General features: G+C 39.2%; 1 protein-coding gene across 1 annotated transcript in view; it reads left to right on the top strand.

Moving 5' to 3' along the window:
• Positions 1-17,942, top strand: part of SPAG17 (sperm associated antigen 17) — a 115,627-nt gene that overhangs the window by 18,453 nt on the left and 79,232 nt on the right. The window contains 3 exon segments of the mRNA XM_086460644.1: positions 7,033-7,164; positions 10,930-11,137; positions 13,624-13,818. Coding sequence (XP_086316770.1) covers positions 7,033-7,164; positions 10,930-11,137; positions 13,624-13,818 — 535 coding nt within the window.

The raw sequence follows: 17,942 nt of genomic DNA, 5'->3' as shown, positions 1-17,942 counted from the left end.
AAGGCATTCAGTTGGGTTCAGCTGCCTTTGTAGAACACCAAAGATCTTGCCTAGTTCTGTGTTCTATATGCCAGTCAAGTATGGATATTTTAATGACCTAGGTTGTCCTAGTGGCATTAGAGGGGTGTGTGTGATCAGATAAATAGTTCTAAGCCTCAGATAACAGCAAAGGGATTTTTATTTCAAATACAGGAAACCCATGCCACCTAAAAAGAATAAAATATTACCCAGAGTAGAGATGTACCACCATGTCTGTGCATCAGCCTTTGCCATTGTCAGAGCATCTGATGACACTGTGTGATCAAGGGTGGCCTATCTAGTCCTTCGAGTTATCAGATTATCATAGAATGGTTTGGGTTGGAAGGGACCTCAAAGATCATATAGTTCCAACCCCCCTGCCATGGCAGGGACACCTCCCACTAGACCAGGTTGCTCAAGACTCCATGCAACCTGGTCTTGAACACTTCCAGGGATGGAGCATCAACAGCTTCTTTAGGCAATGTGTTCCAGTGTCTCAGGTGAAGAACTTCTTCCTTATATCTAGTCTAAACCTGCCCTTTCCCAGCTTCCAACCATTCCCCCTTGTCCTATCATTGCAGGCCTTTGTAATAAGTCCCTCCCTGGCCTTCTTGTAGGCCCCCTTCAGGTACTGGAAGGCTGCTATAAGGTCTCCCCTGAACCTTCTCTTTTCCAGGCTGAACAAGCCCAACTCTCTCAGCCTGTCCTTGTAGGAAAGGTGTTCCAACCTTCTGACCATCTTGGTAGCCCTCATCTGGACTCGCTCCAACAACTCCATGTCTTTCTTGTGTTGGGGGCTCCAGAGCTGAACACAGTATTCCAGGTGGGGTCTCATGAGGGCAGAGTAGAGGGGCAGTATCACCTCCCTTAACCTGCTGGCCACACATCTTTTGATGCAGCCCAGGATACGGTTGGCTTTCTGGGCTGCAAGCACACTGTGGGCTCATGTTCATTCTATCATCCACCAGCCCAAGTCCTTCTCCCCAGGACTGCTCTCAATCCATGCATTGCCCAGTCTGTGTGTGTACTTGGGATTGTCTTGACCCAGGTGCAGGACCTTACACTTGGTCTTGTTAAACTTCATGAGTTTGGCCTGGGCCCACCTCTCCAGCCTGTAAAGGTCCCTCTGGATGGCATCCCTTCCCTCCAGTGTGTCAACCTCACTACACAACTTGGTGTTGTCAGCAAACTGGCTGAGGGTGCACTTGGTGCCGCTGTCCATGTCACTGACAAAGGTGTTAAATAGCACCGGTCCCAGTATCAATCCTTGAGGAACACCGCTTGTCACTGCTCTCCACTCAGACATCAAGCCATGTATCACAACTCCTTGAGCGCAACCTTCCAGACAATTTCTTATCCACCAAGTGATCCATCTGTCAAATCTATGTCTTTCCAATTTGGAGACCAGGATGTGGTGCGGGACAGTGTTGAAGGCTTTGCACAAGTTCCGATAGATGACATCAGTTTCTCTTCCCATGTCAATTGATGGTGTAACTCCGTCATAAAAGTCCACCAGATTCATCAAGCAGGATTTTCCCTTAGTGAAGCCATGTTGGTTGCTGCCAATCACCTTCACATTTTCCATGTGCCATAGCAGAGCCTTCAGGAGGAAGGACTATAATTGGTTAATTAAGGACAATAGAATGTAGGACATTATTCTCAAGTAGAGCAACTCATCCCAGAATCCTTTGTCACCAAAAGGGGAAAAAAAAATGCTCAGAACTCTGTTGCAAAGCTGAAAAGGTGAAAAGATCCTGCCTAGGAGTTTTGAGGTGCCAAGCCTATGAGGCTGTTGGGAGTTCCTGGCCCATGAGTTCTGAGATGGCTTAGGAAACTGTCAAGATGTAGCTAGACGGGTTCTGCCAGCACAATGGTTGATGAGACAACTTTGTTTCTTGAATCTATTTGTTCTACCTCTGATTGGGTTCTCTTCCTAGCCAGACGCAATGTTAGAGAAGTGTGAGTAAATCCTTTAGCTTTGTAATGTTCATTGTTGGCTGGAATTACTGGAGCAATTTACTTCTCAGAAGCATAAAATGTTCTGCTCCACAATGGAAAACTTGCCGGGCAGATTCTTACCACTGAAATGTAAAAATTTCAAGGTTTGGTCATAGCAATACATCTCTTTTTCTGAGCACAGATCACATCAGACTGTCCTGTCCTCTCTTTTTAAAAGGTCTGGGTTCTGTAGGTGTTTTTCAGAAATCACTTAAATGCTATTTCAACTCTTTCCCCTGATCAGAGTGTTAACAAGAAACAGGTATCTGAAGGGTCGCATAGGAAAACCTTCCCTAAGCATAGAACTCTTCCTTCTTGAGGTAGCAATGCTAATGACTGATCTTTGGAATCATTGGATATTTGTATTGTGTTTTGTCTTCCCTTAAAGCAGTTCATTTTGGTAAGAGTTAGGTGGTCAGGAAGCCATAGGAGGTACATGTCATATGTGGCGAGAGCTCTTGAATAAGCTGTTTAATAAAGCCAAGGTGGAAAGTCATCCTAATTTTTATGTAATGTATTTTCTGTATTTTTTCATTTTTACTTAAGTTATTCATCTGTTTGTATTTCCTGTAAAGCATTAAGTACTTGTAATGCTCAGACACATGCACTGTACACATTGTAGAAAGTTCTCATTCTGCATTGCTGAGATTAAACCAGTTAAGGTATGCCCTCAGGTTGCACGTTTTCTGTAGAGAGAGATTTAAAGAGCAGACCTTCTTACAATGGATATTTTTAACTGGATTTCTGCTAACCACATCAAGCTGTGTTGTGATTTGGCAAAAATGAGACTCACTCGCATGAGTGACAACATATTTTACTAGGGCACAAGAAACCCTTGCTGCTGCTTTGAGAAATGTTCTCGCAATAGAAAGGCAAATATTTAGTACAGGAACAGCATATGTATTTGCTCAGTATTGCTAAATAGTGAAAGCGTCCTATTCTTATTTTAGTACGTCTGTTTGAAAAGGACTCTGAAGGGCAGGAGTCAAATCACTTTAGTTTTTTTTTAATTTTCTGGAATTCATGTTGATAGAGTCTTCATTGATTAACGAAGATGATTCATTGACTTAGCTTAAGTTTTACAGTCTATGTTGTGAATGCGTAAGCTCTACATGGAGATATAGCATGTTCAGATATGCAATTGATTTACTGATTTACATGAGTCCTTAAGCTCAGTTTGAATTGTGAGTCATTAATTCACCATTGAAGGATAATGATTAAACAAGTGACCTTTTGACAGCATAGTTGGGAAGAGGTTCTGAGAGGAAAAATGAAATTAGGTGAATGGTCTGATAGTAGAGACTGAATTGCCTTTCAATGCACTGCAGGTGTGATCCGAAAGGATTTGTTTCAGTTAGCTCAGTGCCTTCTTGGTATTCTTTCAAAATGATTGATTATAGTATGCTATAGTCAATGAAATGACATTAGCAGATTCAGAAATATTTAATAGTAGGTGTAAAGAAGTCTTTGGACAAAAGAAATGTATCAGTATGACTCAGCTTTTGTTCCCTAGTCTGTATTGAAAGCTGGTTGTGAGGGATTCATGAGACTGATGGCAGATTGTAGTAAGTGAAGATTGGTTTTGTGGGGTTTTTTCTGCTTTTATTAGCTTGCTCAGGGAGATACATTTGAACAGTAAATAATAACTTGGTTGGTATGTGTAATCCATATAGCCTCTTGACTGATTGCTCTCCTGCTTCAAATTGACTTGAACTGTGTCAGCTACTACAGGATTTGAATTACTGAGGAGGAGTTCTAGGAACCAGTATGTTTCTTTTAGGAAGTGTTAGGTGAGTCTGAGGTATATGTGATGGCCTGGATTTCTTACAGTTTCAAGAACAAAAGGGAAGACAGGGCTTTAGAAAGCTCACCCTGGGTATGGGTGAATTACACTGAAATGGGCTGACCACTCTTCATAGCAACTGATGCTACTGCTTCCAAGTAGTAATAAAGCTGTGAAAGTTGATAATGCAATTTATCACTCTGAAAGCTTTTCTAATTATGATTTAGTCGCCACAATGATTCTGTATATTGAAAAAGAGGCATTTCAAAGAAAGATACCATAAAAACTCTGGCTTTAAATGTTTCCCTAACTTTTAAGACCCATCTCCTATCTCAATGTCGCTAGCATTTGCCAACAGCATAGTGTCACTTACAAGCACTCATGCAGTGTTCGAATGGCTTGAAATACATGCCCTTTGCACCAGGCAGCTAAATCTCTGTATGTTCATACTGCCACCATATGAGATCAAATACTGCATCACTGAAGCCTTTCTGCACTTCAAAAATGTGACCCCTGCTGTGTGAGGAATGCCAAGTTTCCTCTTCGTTTAAAGAAAAAGAGGCCCTACCTAACTGAGTTTGTCCATCCAAGTTTCCATGGTTTCTCACATGAGAAAAAGGTCATCACTGGCAGGATGAAGTACAGCCAATCTGAAATGAATCCACTTCATAATATCCCAAAAAATTCCTTCTGTACTCCTACCAAGTCTTTGTCTTCATCTTTTTTTTTTTTTTTTTTTTTTCCTTATTGAGGCTCTGTGGATTCTTAACTGTTTATGCCAGGTAATATGCATAATTCACAGAACCACAGATGAAGTAAACATGCATAAGTGTAATAAATTTAGTTTGGTTTATCTACTGTGCATGGATTGATCTATGTTCTGTCTTTAAACTAGCAGTGATGAAGGATTTTTCTATTTGCTTATGCATAAAGTATATTTTACATTGCTATATGAAAAATTATTTGCTTTCTTTGTATTGCCAAGTGTAGTGTGCTCATTTTGTCTTTGTCTTATTTGTCTTACTTCTCTCCACAGTCATAGAATGTACAGCTGTTAAATAGTTTGGTTTATACTTTAACACCTCATTTAAGAATATTTGTCCTTCCCATACTCAGAGTTGTCCAGCTCTCTATAAGACCTTGGACAAATCTCTTCATTTCTGCATTCTCTGTCTACAAAATAGGAATAATCATGATGCATTGCTTTTGACTAGTATGGTAACAAGCTTTGAACTTCTTAGGAAGAATGGGTTGTAAAAGAGTGTAAGCGTTCCTTCCTTCTTCCGTGAATAACAAATCAGCAACTGCCATCGAGCTGTGTTACTATATATACACTTTTCAGGAATCATTCCAGAATCCCTCTATTTCCCCTCTGTTGCATTTCAAGAAATGTGCGACTCATCTAGATTAGGCAATTGGGAAGCATCTCTTTCCATCGGCCGTTAACACCACTTCTGCAAAAAACCCTGTATGAGAGTTTTTCTCTCTAAGGGAAATTACTATGATATTTCTACAAAAGTGTCTTTCTTTCAGAGCACAGATTTGTGTAGCTAGCTCTGGGTGACTACTTTTTGTTGGAATAGCTAGTAATTTCTATTGTGCCTACAGTCTGTGGGATTTTTAAAGTCTGGTCTTACCATATCCTTGATTTGCTGCTGTGACTCTGAAGTCAATGGGAGTCTTTCCAGAAGCCTTCTGTGGTTAACTTGTTGATTTAGTGACCAGTAAGTAGTCTTACTCTGAATACAAAAGATGTAAAGCAGAATTGATCTTAACCATGATGTATTTTCCTATGTGTATGTTAAAGAGATCATCACGTTTATTAGTGTTGAAGGGGCAGGATTGTTTTGAGAGGGTTTATGAATGCAAGTGTTTCAGTTGTTTTGTCTTGTTGTTAGGCAATTCAGAAAAGTCTTAAAATTAAGAGATTTCTTGTTCTGTACTTTGTTTTCATTTGTATGAAACAATAATTCAGCTTATAGTAGTCTAGGTTCCATTTCGGCTTTGTTTAATTCAAAGAAGCGTTTTTAGGGGTTACATTTGCTTACCTAGGTTTTACTTGAGAAGGAAATTTCTAGGCTGGGCAAGAAGCTATGAAAGCTCAAAGCTAATGGTGGTGTTTGTGTTAGACAAGACACAGTTCAGTGAGATGCAGTGTGCACCTTCGTTGTCTGAATGTTAGCAAGCAAAATTGACACCATATGTGCCCAACTGTAATTGCTCCAAGAGGGGAAAAGAGAAACATGTCAGAACATTTGAGTAACACCTAATTCAGCCCATGGTTATAAATAAAGCTGATGGTTGCTTAAAAACAAAAGTAGGAAAATATTATGGTTATATTATTCCTCAACAGCGCTTCCTACATAGGTGAACTTTATTACAGAGACAACACAAGTGAAAAGAAACATATAACAACATTTTATGGTATTTTTATGTTATTTTATTTTTTTCGCAGTAAATAAAGTGGTTATGAGGCTCCAAGGAAAATGGCCCAGATGTTAGTGAGTTGTATGAAATTTAGTGAAACAAGCTGTAAAAAACATAGTCATAAAACAGCCTGTCAATGCCACACATCTGGACAATGCAGCTGTATGTTCCCGCTGCTGTCATCACCCTAAGAAAACTCAATAGCCTTATTTCACCCCAATTAGGCTGCATACCAACAGAATTGGAATTATGCAGGGAGGGGGTGTATTTTCACCAAGACAGACCCTCTCAATTTCCCTTCAAGAAGTTTTTATCCTTCATTCAGGACTAGTGCCTCAGACACTAGTCACTTTGTAAACAGCTCACCAAACTATTCCCCTTGATTTGCTATCTATTAAATACTTTTAAATTTGTTACTTTACAATAAGTAGTTTCTTAATGTTTCTTCTTTGTTTAAAACCTACAAAAATTACATTTTACTGTAAGAACTGTGTGTCTGTTGACCCTTACATATATCATAGAAGTTTTCTCTATTCTAATTTTATTTCATACTATAGCATATATAACTTCATTTGAGGTCTTAGGAACCAAAGAATAGCTATGTGTCTTACTGATACGTTGTTTTTCTGAAAGTGTGACCATTTTGACCCATGCACTGTATAATGTGAGACAGCACTTCCTCATTTCAGTATGCAAAATATCTGTTGAATGCAATATTAAAGCCATACAAGTAATAGTTATTTTGGTTTTTTGGGTTTGTTTTTTTTTGGTTTTTGTTTTTGTTTTTTTTTTTTTTATCTCTGCAGGTGATAGAAGTAGCCAAAGCCATTCTGGATAGCGGTGAAGAAATTCCTGTAACACTAACTGGAAAGCTGTTGAAATTTCAACTGCTTTGTCTCAAACAGAAGGACCTTCAGAGAAGAGAAGCTGAAAAGAAGGTACTGTAGTATGCCTTAGGGAGAATGCTTAATTAACTTTATGAAGACACGTCTATTCTAGTGCTGTTTCCATAAAGTCAGCTTTCTTCTCATGCTTAACTTCCTAGATCTGTAATTGAAATGTGAATAGAAATTTATCTTTTTAAGTTAATTAGATTTTTAATTTTTTTTGATTTCTGAAATGCAGGTGACACAGGGGGAAAAAAAAAAGAAAAAAAAATATTGCACAAGAACTCTTTGCTAGGTTAATAAGTAGTAATGTCTTAACTGAGTCTCAGGACCAATCGAAAATAGAGCTAGAATCTGGCTTCAGCTGAATATATCTCTGCTGAAGTAAAGGTGGGAGAGGTTATTACTTGAGAGGTATCAAGGATAGATGCAGAGCAGCACTATGAACAAGTTGTTATCGTGAACCATGTCTCAGGAGGAAATTTGGAGAAGTTACCTATTCCGTCCTCCAGCATTAAGGCAGGATAAAATATACATAAACTACTCCTGTTGTTGAACCTGTTCTTAAAACCTTCCACTGCTGCACTTCTGCTTTTCTACTGCAATCAGTATTACTGCTTAACCATCTCTTCAATGTAGCCATTTGGGAAATATTTCTAACCTCCTCAACTCTGCTCTAATATAAACCCATTACTACTTCACTTCTCACTGTGCACAGGAACAGTGGTTCTTACCCTCCATTCTGCAGAAATCTATTACATATTTAACTAAACAAATCCAAATATATGTCATGGTTTCTAGTTTTTGATTATGCTTGTTCCTCTCCTCTGAACTCTCTCCAAATAGTTCATATCTTGAAGTCTGCTTCTCAGAACTGGGTACCACATTTTCCAGTGTTCTAAAAACTCACTTCCACATGTTCTCCAAGATCGTCACTACTAGCTCACAGATTGCCTCTATCAGGTTGCTTATGCGTTCTAGGAGGAATCTCACCACGCTTGTACAGAATTGCGATCAGAACACACCTCTGATTGCTTTCTAACATCTATAATTAAAAAAAAAATTGTTGTCAGTGGCATATTTCAACAAGTTACTGAACAGTTGGTCTTTGCTATAGTCATTTTCCAGCAAACATTAATGCAGCTGAAGAGCATTATCAGAAAGTCATATAATTGCTGTGATAGTTTACCCTGCTAATCGTTCAAAAACTATAGTGTAAAATGGGATGAAATGGAGATCTAAGCAGTCTATGTGTGTAAGAGATGCAAGAAGAAAATGGCTTCATGGATTCTATGTAGTGGAAAAGTCTGTAAATTTCTTTATCAATAATTCTATTTGTGGGAATAGTTGGTGGATAAAGTATAGAGCACAAGCACAAGAACTTTAAATGGTCGGTGGTAAATTAAAGGTGTGTCCTTCCCCTAGAAGTCGTTGCAGAATTGATTAGCAAGTGATAATGTAAGCCACAGAAATATATAAAGAATCTGAGAAAAAAATAAATATGTTTTTAATCTGAAGAGAAATTGAGAGGCTGAAGCTATAGAGCAGATTTCTTATAATGAATAGAGAAAATATGGCTTTTCTGTTAGATAGTGGTCAGTGCTGATAAGTAAACTGTAAAACAAAAATTGAAAGTTTAAAGATTAGGCACTTCAGTATTAAAATGGAGCCTTTAGTTTTGATTTGGCAAGCTTACACTTGTAAGTATAATTTTATTTCCCTGGGGAATCTAAGGATAGTTGGTATTGAAGATTAAAAAATCTCTGGAATTTAAAATTTCTTCTCTGTTGTAGCCAAACAATCTGGACAAAGTTGTCAGCTCCTCTGGATTGTATCTATGTCAAAGCGTGACAAGCAAAAATGAGAGAAGCTGTTGAAGGACAAAGAGTCAAGAATTGGGTGGGCTCTTGGCTATGAGGGTGCTCTGCAGTACAGAATGGACAGAAACTGGGTTTTAATTTAGAATTCTAACTCTAAATTGTCTGCCATAGAAGTTTTAATCCATTCAAACTAGCTTGTACAGTGCAAGTTCCATTGCAAACAACTCGGGGGTTGAAAGCAAGATTTTACTAGCAGATCAGTTCTCAGAAAGCCAACATAACTGCCCATTATTTTTTAGAATAGGCACCAGTTAATAGAATGGATTGGCAGAGGAAAAACAGCAAGTGAATACACAAAAAATAAACCATTAAGAAATTTCTGTATTTCATTAGGAGCAGAAGCTTGTCATAAATTGACAGGCATATACATTAATATGCAGGAAAGAAGAAATGTCTCTGAATTAAAAAACTGTTTGAGGTAGTAAGATTCTGTAATGTGAAGCTTAAAATAACAAAATTACAGAATGTAAAGCTGATGGAAGATTAGAAACTCCACAAAAAGCTGCACCTTGTATGGAAAGAGAAATATGACATTGAGAGGAAAAAGAAAGAGTCCTAGAAAGGAAAGGCTTTTAGTTCCTGAGGTATTAAGGTCAACTAGTGTTCTTTTTTGGAATCTTGTCAAGTTCGGAAATGTCTCTGCTTATTTGAGACTTATTTACATAAAATGATGCAGATGCAATAGATAAAGCTGATTGTGAACTTTGTAGGCTGATGATTGTATCATCTATTTTGATGTGTTCATCAGCTTAGAATTCATTGTACTATCTAAATCTTTGGATTGAAATATCCAAAGTTGAATATATTTGAAAGAAAATCATTAAAGCATCCAAATCCCTCATTTCACAGCAGAAATGGTTTTAAGAATCTCTTGAAGACATTTCTAAATTTTAGAGAAAAGGAATGCATGAAGAAGGGAAAAGAAGGAAAAGTTTTTCTGCTTTGGTTTTGAATTTGTACTAAACACAACTTCTACAGCTGGAAAGTCTGCTTTTCCAGCTGGATCTAGTGAAAGCAACTATGTAGAGTCAACTGCCCTGTCTCATTTGCACGGAGAGCTTTTCTCATTGCTTTAAAGTGACACCAGCAGGATGGTAACAGTGAGTTAAGTTAATATCATTTTATTCTATTTGATTTAGCTTTACAGTCCTTAAATGTTGTTCTTGCATAGTTAGTGCGTAGTACTGATGCTGAGTAGAAATAAGGTGGAGGCTTTCTTGCTCTTACAGCACCTCACTTTACCTTAATATATTTTGGATTATTTTAATTTTAGACTGGCTCTGAGCTTTCTGGATTTATAGTGTGAGGCGTTGGATACTTAGAAAATCCTTTTCATTCTTTACTCTTAAATTACTGAGCAGAACTTAATGTAGGTGTTTTTGTTTGAAAATAATGAGAATGGCTGAGTAATATCCTGTGTGAAATGAGCACAAGACTCTTGGTTCTAGTTTATAGTAGACACAGGTATTTACATCAAAGAAAAATAGTGCTGGTAGAATTTTACACCATACTCAGGAATGTTAACAGAGATGCTACAGACTTAACAGAATTTGAATTTTTGTCTTATTTCCATTTAGTCCAGGGAAGGTTTCTGGCTGATGCAAGTGCTGTAGTGGCAAACTAAAGCACAGTGATTCTTTACTCATCTTTCTACCAGTATACATTTCATTAGTTTTGTAGGTATAATGTCTACCTACCTCTTGCAGTTTCTCTTTAATGTGAAGTCTTAACACTATGGTTTAGTAAGAATATAATAAACTGAATGGTTTGAGAAGGATAAAGCAGAGTGTTCAAGACAGCTTCACCACATCAACGTTATAGTGGCTGAGAGGGAAAAGCATTCAAATAAAAAATTGAACCACTAAAATTTTACAGCAGTCTGCTCTTTGTTCTGCACAAAGGCTACAAAGAGAACTTGGTTTATTCATCTTGTTAGGCAGAAGAAGATCAACAAAAGGAAAAAGATGGAAGGAAAGAAAAGACTAAACCTCCTGGCAAGAAGGAGAACCTCCCTAGTGCCCAGACAGCTGAGAAAGAAAGGAAAGGAAAAAAGATGGAAGTAGGCCCTCTAGCACCAGTCACTGTTAAAAAGGACACCCAGTTGAAGCGACGGGGAGAAGCAGAAGAGGAAGACAAATACATTGGTATGTAAAAAAATGCAGATATACTCCTGATAATCTTGCAGCCTAGCTTGTAACTGAATACTTTGTTTTGTTGCATGTTGAAAAGTCAAGATCTATTTGGCAATATTAAAGCATTGCCACTTTGTATTTGAAGAGGGCATGGTGTTCTGCTCAGTATTAGGATCGATTGTTCCATCCAAGAAATAAAATAAAGATGAGGTATATGTAGCCTGTTGACATCAAATTGTGTTAGCATGTGTAAGGCTAAAAGGAAGTGGCTAAACAAATCCTACAGAAAACCTTTCTTACAGAAAGATTTCTGAATGACTAAATGCATTTGTGTCAGTATCCAAAGATGCCTTTCTCCTTGTGTTATAAAGTATAACAGAGCTGTCTGCCATTGTCTGGGGGTGAAGCCAGGTTCTGTACAAAGGGCAATATGATTTCATTTGCTGTAAAAACACATGGATATAACTGAGACCTGAAGAAGTCTACTCCAGAAATGAGCTACAAGAGGTAGAGAATAATATGGTAACTAGTGCTGAGAAAATCTTTATTCTTAATACGTAGCACCCATGGTTACAAATTTTACTGGAACAAAAAATAATGGAGAATATGCATAGCTCTCCTCCATTAGATCACAGTTGTATTTAATTTGGACCATAATATGTTTGAGCTACATCAACATAAACAGGATCTCTCCTGCTGGAGAAGGACTTGCTGATTTTTGGATGCATTATGTACCTGCTATTCCCTAGTTGAACTGCTGCTGGCTTTCCTCACTCTTTCATCAAACCTTTGTCTGCGTCTCATTTGAGATCAATGGCAGTCTTCAAGCATCTAAAAAGCATCAGTCCAGGTGTTTAGAGCAAGTTTGAGTCTCAGTGAAGCAGACAAAAGTATGCAAGAACAGAACATTAGCTATCTCTACATAGCTCCTCCTTTTTTTCAGATGCAGCTTGGCTATAACATCATTCTGATGATGATGATTTTAAGGTTTTTCAGGGCCTGAAACAAGGAGTGCTCAAAGAAACATTCATGCCTTTAAGAGTCCAAGCTGAAGTGATGTAAAGAACTCATGTCTTCTTACTAAAATTAGTACAGAATGTATAGTACAGAGTGGCTTTGGGTGGGTATTAATATGCTTCACATATTAATAGGCCACACAGAAACAATTTTACCAGCCTCAACATTTTTGCTCCTTACTGCCTTGAGGGATGGACAGAAAACATCAGGTACCTGTATATGGTACCTGCATGCTTTACTGCTTTGTCGGTCATAGTTAATGAGAAGACAAAGTGAGGAAAATACAAATTGCTTCCAAAAACTAACAGCCATGAAAAGTATCCTTGTTTAGTATGCTTTAGTAGCTTTATATTATGAACTACTAGCACTGCTGTTAAACTATGATTTTATTGACTGGAATTTGTCTCATTAGTCCCAAGGATATTTACAAAATAGTAATAGTTGTAGATTGCCTCAAAGGAGAAGTTGTTGAGGTATTTTGTGCTTTGTCACTTGTGCTGTACTTAGTTTTACAGTCATGACTGTACTGAGCTGAAGCCATTCTGAACAATTCACCACATTGATTGTGCATTCACACAGTTGGGCTTGATAATAAACAAATTGATTCTGACTCCCACAAAAAAACCTGTAATCAGTGGATTGATTTCCAGTCTGAAGACAGTAGGAACTACTAACAATGGAAAAGGTAATCTGACCTTGGTTCCTTTAGTCACACTGAGGCAGACAGTGAAGAGGAACGTATAGCCCTAAGGACAGCACCCCTCAAACCCTTTGCTCTAGGCTACAGGAAAAACATAACTATTGTTTTATGGGTAGGTAATTGTTTCTTCATTCTTCCTGACAGTTCCACCTAGAAGTCCATACCAAGAGAAAATTAAGTCAAGTATTGCCAAAACTTGTGGAGACCACTGTAAATGAACATTAAGCGTGGTGAAACAACTGTGTCAGGATTTTCTGTCTTTCCTTGAGAACATGGCAATTGAGGTTCTCAAGGACCTCATGCTAAAGCTTTGTTTTGTGTCTTGAGACAAAGTGGTGCTTGCTCCATTTCTCAGTGTCAAGAACATGTAGATCTGTGAAACTTTTCTACCGAGAATGTAGTACTTTAAAAATCTTCATACGTATTTCATATTTTACATGAGTCTGAGGAGGAGACACAAAGATCCTTGGATGATCCTTAAAGCTGATACTGTGAAAAATTTTTGCAGCCCTCTTGGCCACTCTTTCTCCTGGTGCTTCTCAAAACAGTTATTATTTCTGACTTGTATTCTTCTTGATGAGTTCTAGGTGGTTTGCTACAGAAGACTTCAGTCTAATGCACATAATATTTTGAAACTTATGTAATTACCCCAATGACATTCTAGAAGAACTGTTTATCTGACCTTAATTTGCAGTATCCCTGTATAGTCAAGAAAAAAAAAATATTTTGTTTAGCTGTTGAAAGTCCTTGCTCTAAACTGTTTTTGTTGTGTTTTGAACAGATGATGAACCAGATGATGGTGCCCATCATTACTTTATAATTTTGGGGTTCCACAATCCACAGCTGTTGCCTGTGATGTCTGATCTTGGGATTAACATTTCAAGTGTAATTAGAATTTCTTCTGAGAATTATAAACCGTTGCAGACATACTTGGAAGCAACTAAACTTCAAGGAGAATCTTTCCTTTCACCTGAAGGTAATCTGGTCATAAGAACAAAATTTGTATAGAAAGGAGACTATTGTATATCCAAGTAAAGACTGTTCCTGCTGTGTTTTTCTCCCTCTCTGTGCCTTGTGTTTGTGCATACTACCTGTGAGCAGCTGTGTTTGCCAGTGCAAAAATGATATTGCCATCGGTTGGTCACCAAACAAGATGGTTTGCCAGGGCTAAACTTGCCTCAGCTGGACAGTAGAAAGAGGGACTGACTAAGCAGGCAGTGGTTGCAGACATAGTTTTCTGCAGGAGCCACTGAATAACAGTGTTTTATCAAACGTATACTTCTATGAGTTGTTAGCCAGGAGCTGTGTTGCTAAGCAAACTTGGCTCGTTTGGTAATTTCAAGGGAAGTGCACAGCTGGCTACTTTTGGACTGTGGCCCCATCCAGAGAAGAATGTGCCACAGAGTAACACCCTGCAATTGTACTCAGCTCTCCCCAGGCTGTAACACCTCTCTTGAACTGGGATCCTGGTGAACAGAGGCTAAATATGGGTCATCAATGAAGTCTAACCGCACTGAGGTGTAGTTACATGGCCAGTAGATCAAGAGATGTGGTTATTCCCTGTTACTTGGCTCTCATGAGAACACAGTTTTGGGCTGCAGTACAAGATAGATACTAATAAACTTAATTGAGTCCAGCAGACAGCCATCCTATGAGGAGTCGCTGAAGGACCTTGGCTTGCTTGATCTGGAGAAGGCTTACAGGATACCTAATAGCATCCTTCTAACACTTCTGAGAAGGTCACTATGAACACAGAACAAGACTCTTCATTGAGGTACCTGGAAGAAGGAAAACTGATTGTGATCATGAACAGCCTTTGGAAATCCCAGGCCCCAGAGACAAGGGGAAAGTCTGGAGAAGGAAGACATACTCTTGGTGGAAGAGGTCAGGGAATACTTAAGCAAACAGCATATGTAAGTCCATGGGACCTGATGGGATGCAGTTATGAATACTGAGGGAGCTGGCTGTGATGTCACCGCAAGGCCACTCGCAGTAACTTTTGAATGATCATGGCAGTTGGAAAAGGTGCCCAAGGACTGGAAGAAAGCAAGTGTCACTCCTGTCGCCAGAAATGGCAGGAAGGAGGACTCAGGGAACTAAAGGCTGCTCAGACTCACCTTGATCCCTGGGAAGATGATGGAACAGCTAATCCTGGAAGCAATTTCCAAGCACATAAAGGACAAGAAGTTGGTCAGTCAGCATGGATTCACCAAGGGGAGGTCATTCTTAACCGACCTGATAACCTTCTATGATAAAATGAATGGCTTGGTTGATGAGACGAGAGCAGTGAATATTGTCTGCCTTTACTTCAGTAAGGCCTTTGGTGTTGTCTCCTCATAAAGAAGCTGAGAAAGTATGGGCTGGATAAGCAAACACTGAGGTGGGTTGAAAACTGGCTGAATGCCCTGGCCCAGAGGGTAGTGATCAGTGGTATGAGTCTTGCTCAACATCTCCATTAATGATCAGGGTAGTGGGGCAGAATACACCCTCAGCAAGTACTCTGATGATACAAAACTGGGAGGAGCAGCTGAAACACTAGAGAGTTGTGCTGCCGTTCAGAGGGACCTCGAGAGTCTGGAGAAATGAGCTGTCAGGAACCTCATAAAATTCAACAAGGGCAAAGTCCTGCATGTGGGGAGGAATAATCCCATACACCAGTTCGTGGTGGGGACTGATGGGCTGGAAAGCAGTTGGGCAGAAAAGGACCTAGGGGTTGTGGCACTAGGTTGAACATGAGCCAGCAATGTGCCTTTGTAGCGAACAAGGATAATGGTATCCTTGGGCTTCATCAGGCCAAAGAAGTTGATCCTTCCTTTCCACTCAGCACCGGTGAGGCCACACCTGGAGTTCTTTGTCCGGTTCTGAACTCCCCAGTACAGGAGAGATATGGAGCTACTGGGGAGAGTCCATCAAATGACCACAAAGATGTTTAGGGGACTGGAGCATCTCTCATATGAAGAGAGGCTGAGAAAGCTGGGAATGTTTACTCTGGAGAAGAAAAAGACCAGAGGGATTTCATCAATGTCTGAAGGGAAGGTGCAAAGAAGAGGAAGCCAAGCGCTTGTCAGTGGTGTTCAGTGACAGGACAAGAGGTGATGGCAAAAACTGAAACACAGGAGGTTTTACCTGAACATAAGGAAACACTTTTTTTGCTGTAAGGGTGACTGAACACTGGCACAGGTTGCCCAGAGAGGCTGTGGAGTCTTCATTCTTGGATATATGGTCCTGGGCAACCTGCTTGAGCAGGGGAGTTGGACCAGATGACCCCCAGAGGTCACTTTCAACATCAACCATTCTGTGACTCTGTAACTGGAATAGAAGATTGTGGCAAGATATGGAGGGTGTGGGGGTGTAGGAAGTTACCCCAAAGGCAATGAAGCATTGCAACAGGTTGCCTGTAGGGGTTGTGGGATCTCTGTCTTTGAAGGTTTTTAAGACCGAGCTGGATAAAGCCCTGAGCCTGTTGTCTGAATTTCCTGTTGACCATGCTTTGAGCAGGAGATTGAGATTCCTTCTGACCTGAATTATTTTAAATCCAAGTCAAAGTCTGGTGATAAATCAGTGTGACAAAACCGAGTTGGTAGCTATAATTGTTCATGCATGTGTTTTTTGACTAATAATTATGGTTCCAATTATAACTGTGCATATTGACTTTCTGCAATGTTCTCTGTGGTGCTGGAAAATCCCTCGTGATGGATTCTGATGCTGTTGAGATGGCACGAGCAACATAAATGAGAGGAATGGTGTCCTGGGTATGTTAGGCAGGAGAGAGAGTTGTGAGTGCTGAAGTACATGAGATGGAGTGGTGTCACTCACTGCCATTCTGACCACTGATGAATACAAACCATTTACCTATGAGTGTTGTGAAGGCTGAACTGTCTCAGTGTGCTATTTCTTCCTTCACATTCATGTTGACCAAAAGAGATACTCATATTGCCTCGTGATACAGGTTAGACTGTGTGGGCACTAGAGAATCTGTCCCCAAAGGTGCCAAGGTGAGCTAACATAACTCATAGATTTAGCCTTTAAGACTTAGGCAATCACAGCACCAATTGACAGACTCAAACAATTAATGCCATGTTTGAATTTGTTTGATGAACAATCTTACCTCTGGGAAAAGCCTGAGAAGAAAACACAATTTCCAGCTTCTTATGGTTTTGTTGTAAAATCTAAAGGTAATGTCTTACTAGAAAACAGTTGGAAGTGCAGAGAGCAGAAAGCATGGGTTTGTTTATTTGCATTTTATTTACAATACCTGCTGGGGTTGAGGGGAAAGAGTGAAGTTTCTCCAAATGTTTCTGAAGTTATAATATCTTTTCTTTGACTTGTATGTATGATAGCAGGAAGAGTTTAGTAAACTTAGGTAATTGTTAAGTAAAATTCACGAGGAATCTTTTTAAAGCAGGGGCGAACCAGTAAATATAGATTATTATATCTTGTGTAAGTAATATTATAGGTAGTAATTCAAGTTTTCCTCATTACTAAGAAAGAATAGGTTGCGTAATAAGAAAACAGTGTGGCTAAACCATGCATTCTTTATGGACCTCAGATAAAAGGAAGCATCTAAGAATTAGAAATAGGTCAGGTTGCTAGGAATGAGAATATATGTTTATTACAAGCCTGTTGGCACAAAATCAGAAATGCAAAGTACAAAATGGGATGCAGGAGGAGGATCAAGTAAAATGTTTGTCTGCTGCTTAACAGGGAGGAAGAACTATCAGGAAGTGATCCTGAGAAGGCTGGTAGTGGTTAAGGTTTCGGGGGGGCTTTTTGTGCTACTTGTTGGCATTTGTGTTGGGATGGGGGGATGATGTTTAATCTGTTTTCACTAAAAATACCATTGCAGACAGGTGATGGTTACAACTAACCACAATTAATGCTGGTAGCAGAAAGATTTGGCTTTGAATTGTGGAGAAATATGTAAAATAACTGAGTGCTTCTTAGGTAACGTAGAGAACTTTCCAGATCAGCTGATTCAGATTAACTTAAGTTGTATTCTATTTAAAGATTTGCCTGCCATTCTCATTTATATTTGAGAAATCATGAAAAGCAAGTGAGATAGTGGAAAAAGAGCTGTGAGGAAGAGGGAAAAGAACACAA

Source organism: Leptosomus discolor, chromosome 1, assembly GCF_034619465.1.
Source record: "Leptosomus discolor isolate bLepDis1 chromosome 1, bLepDis1.hap2, whole genome shotgun sequence".
Taxonomy (NCBI): domain Eukaryota; kingdom Metazoa; phylum Chordata; class Aves; order Leptosomiformes; family Leptosomidae; genus Leptosomus; species Leptosomus discolor.
This window is presented reverse-complemented; position numbering and strand designations above follow the sequence as displayed.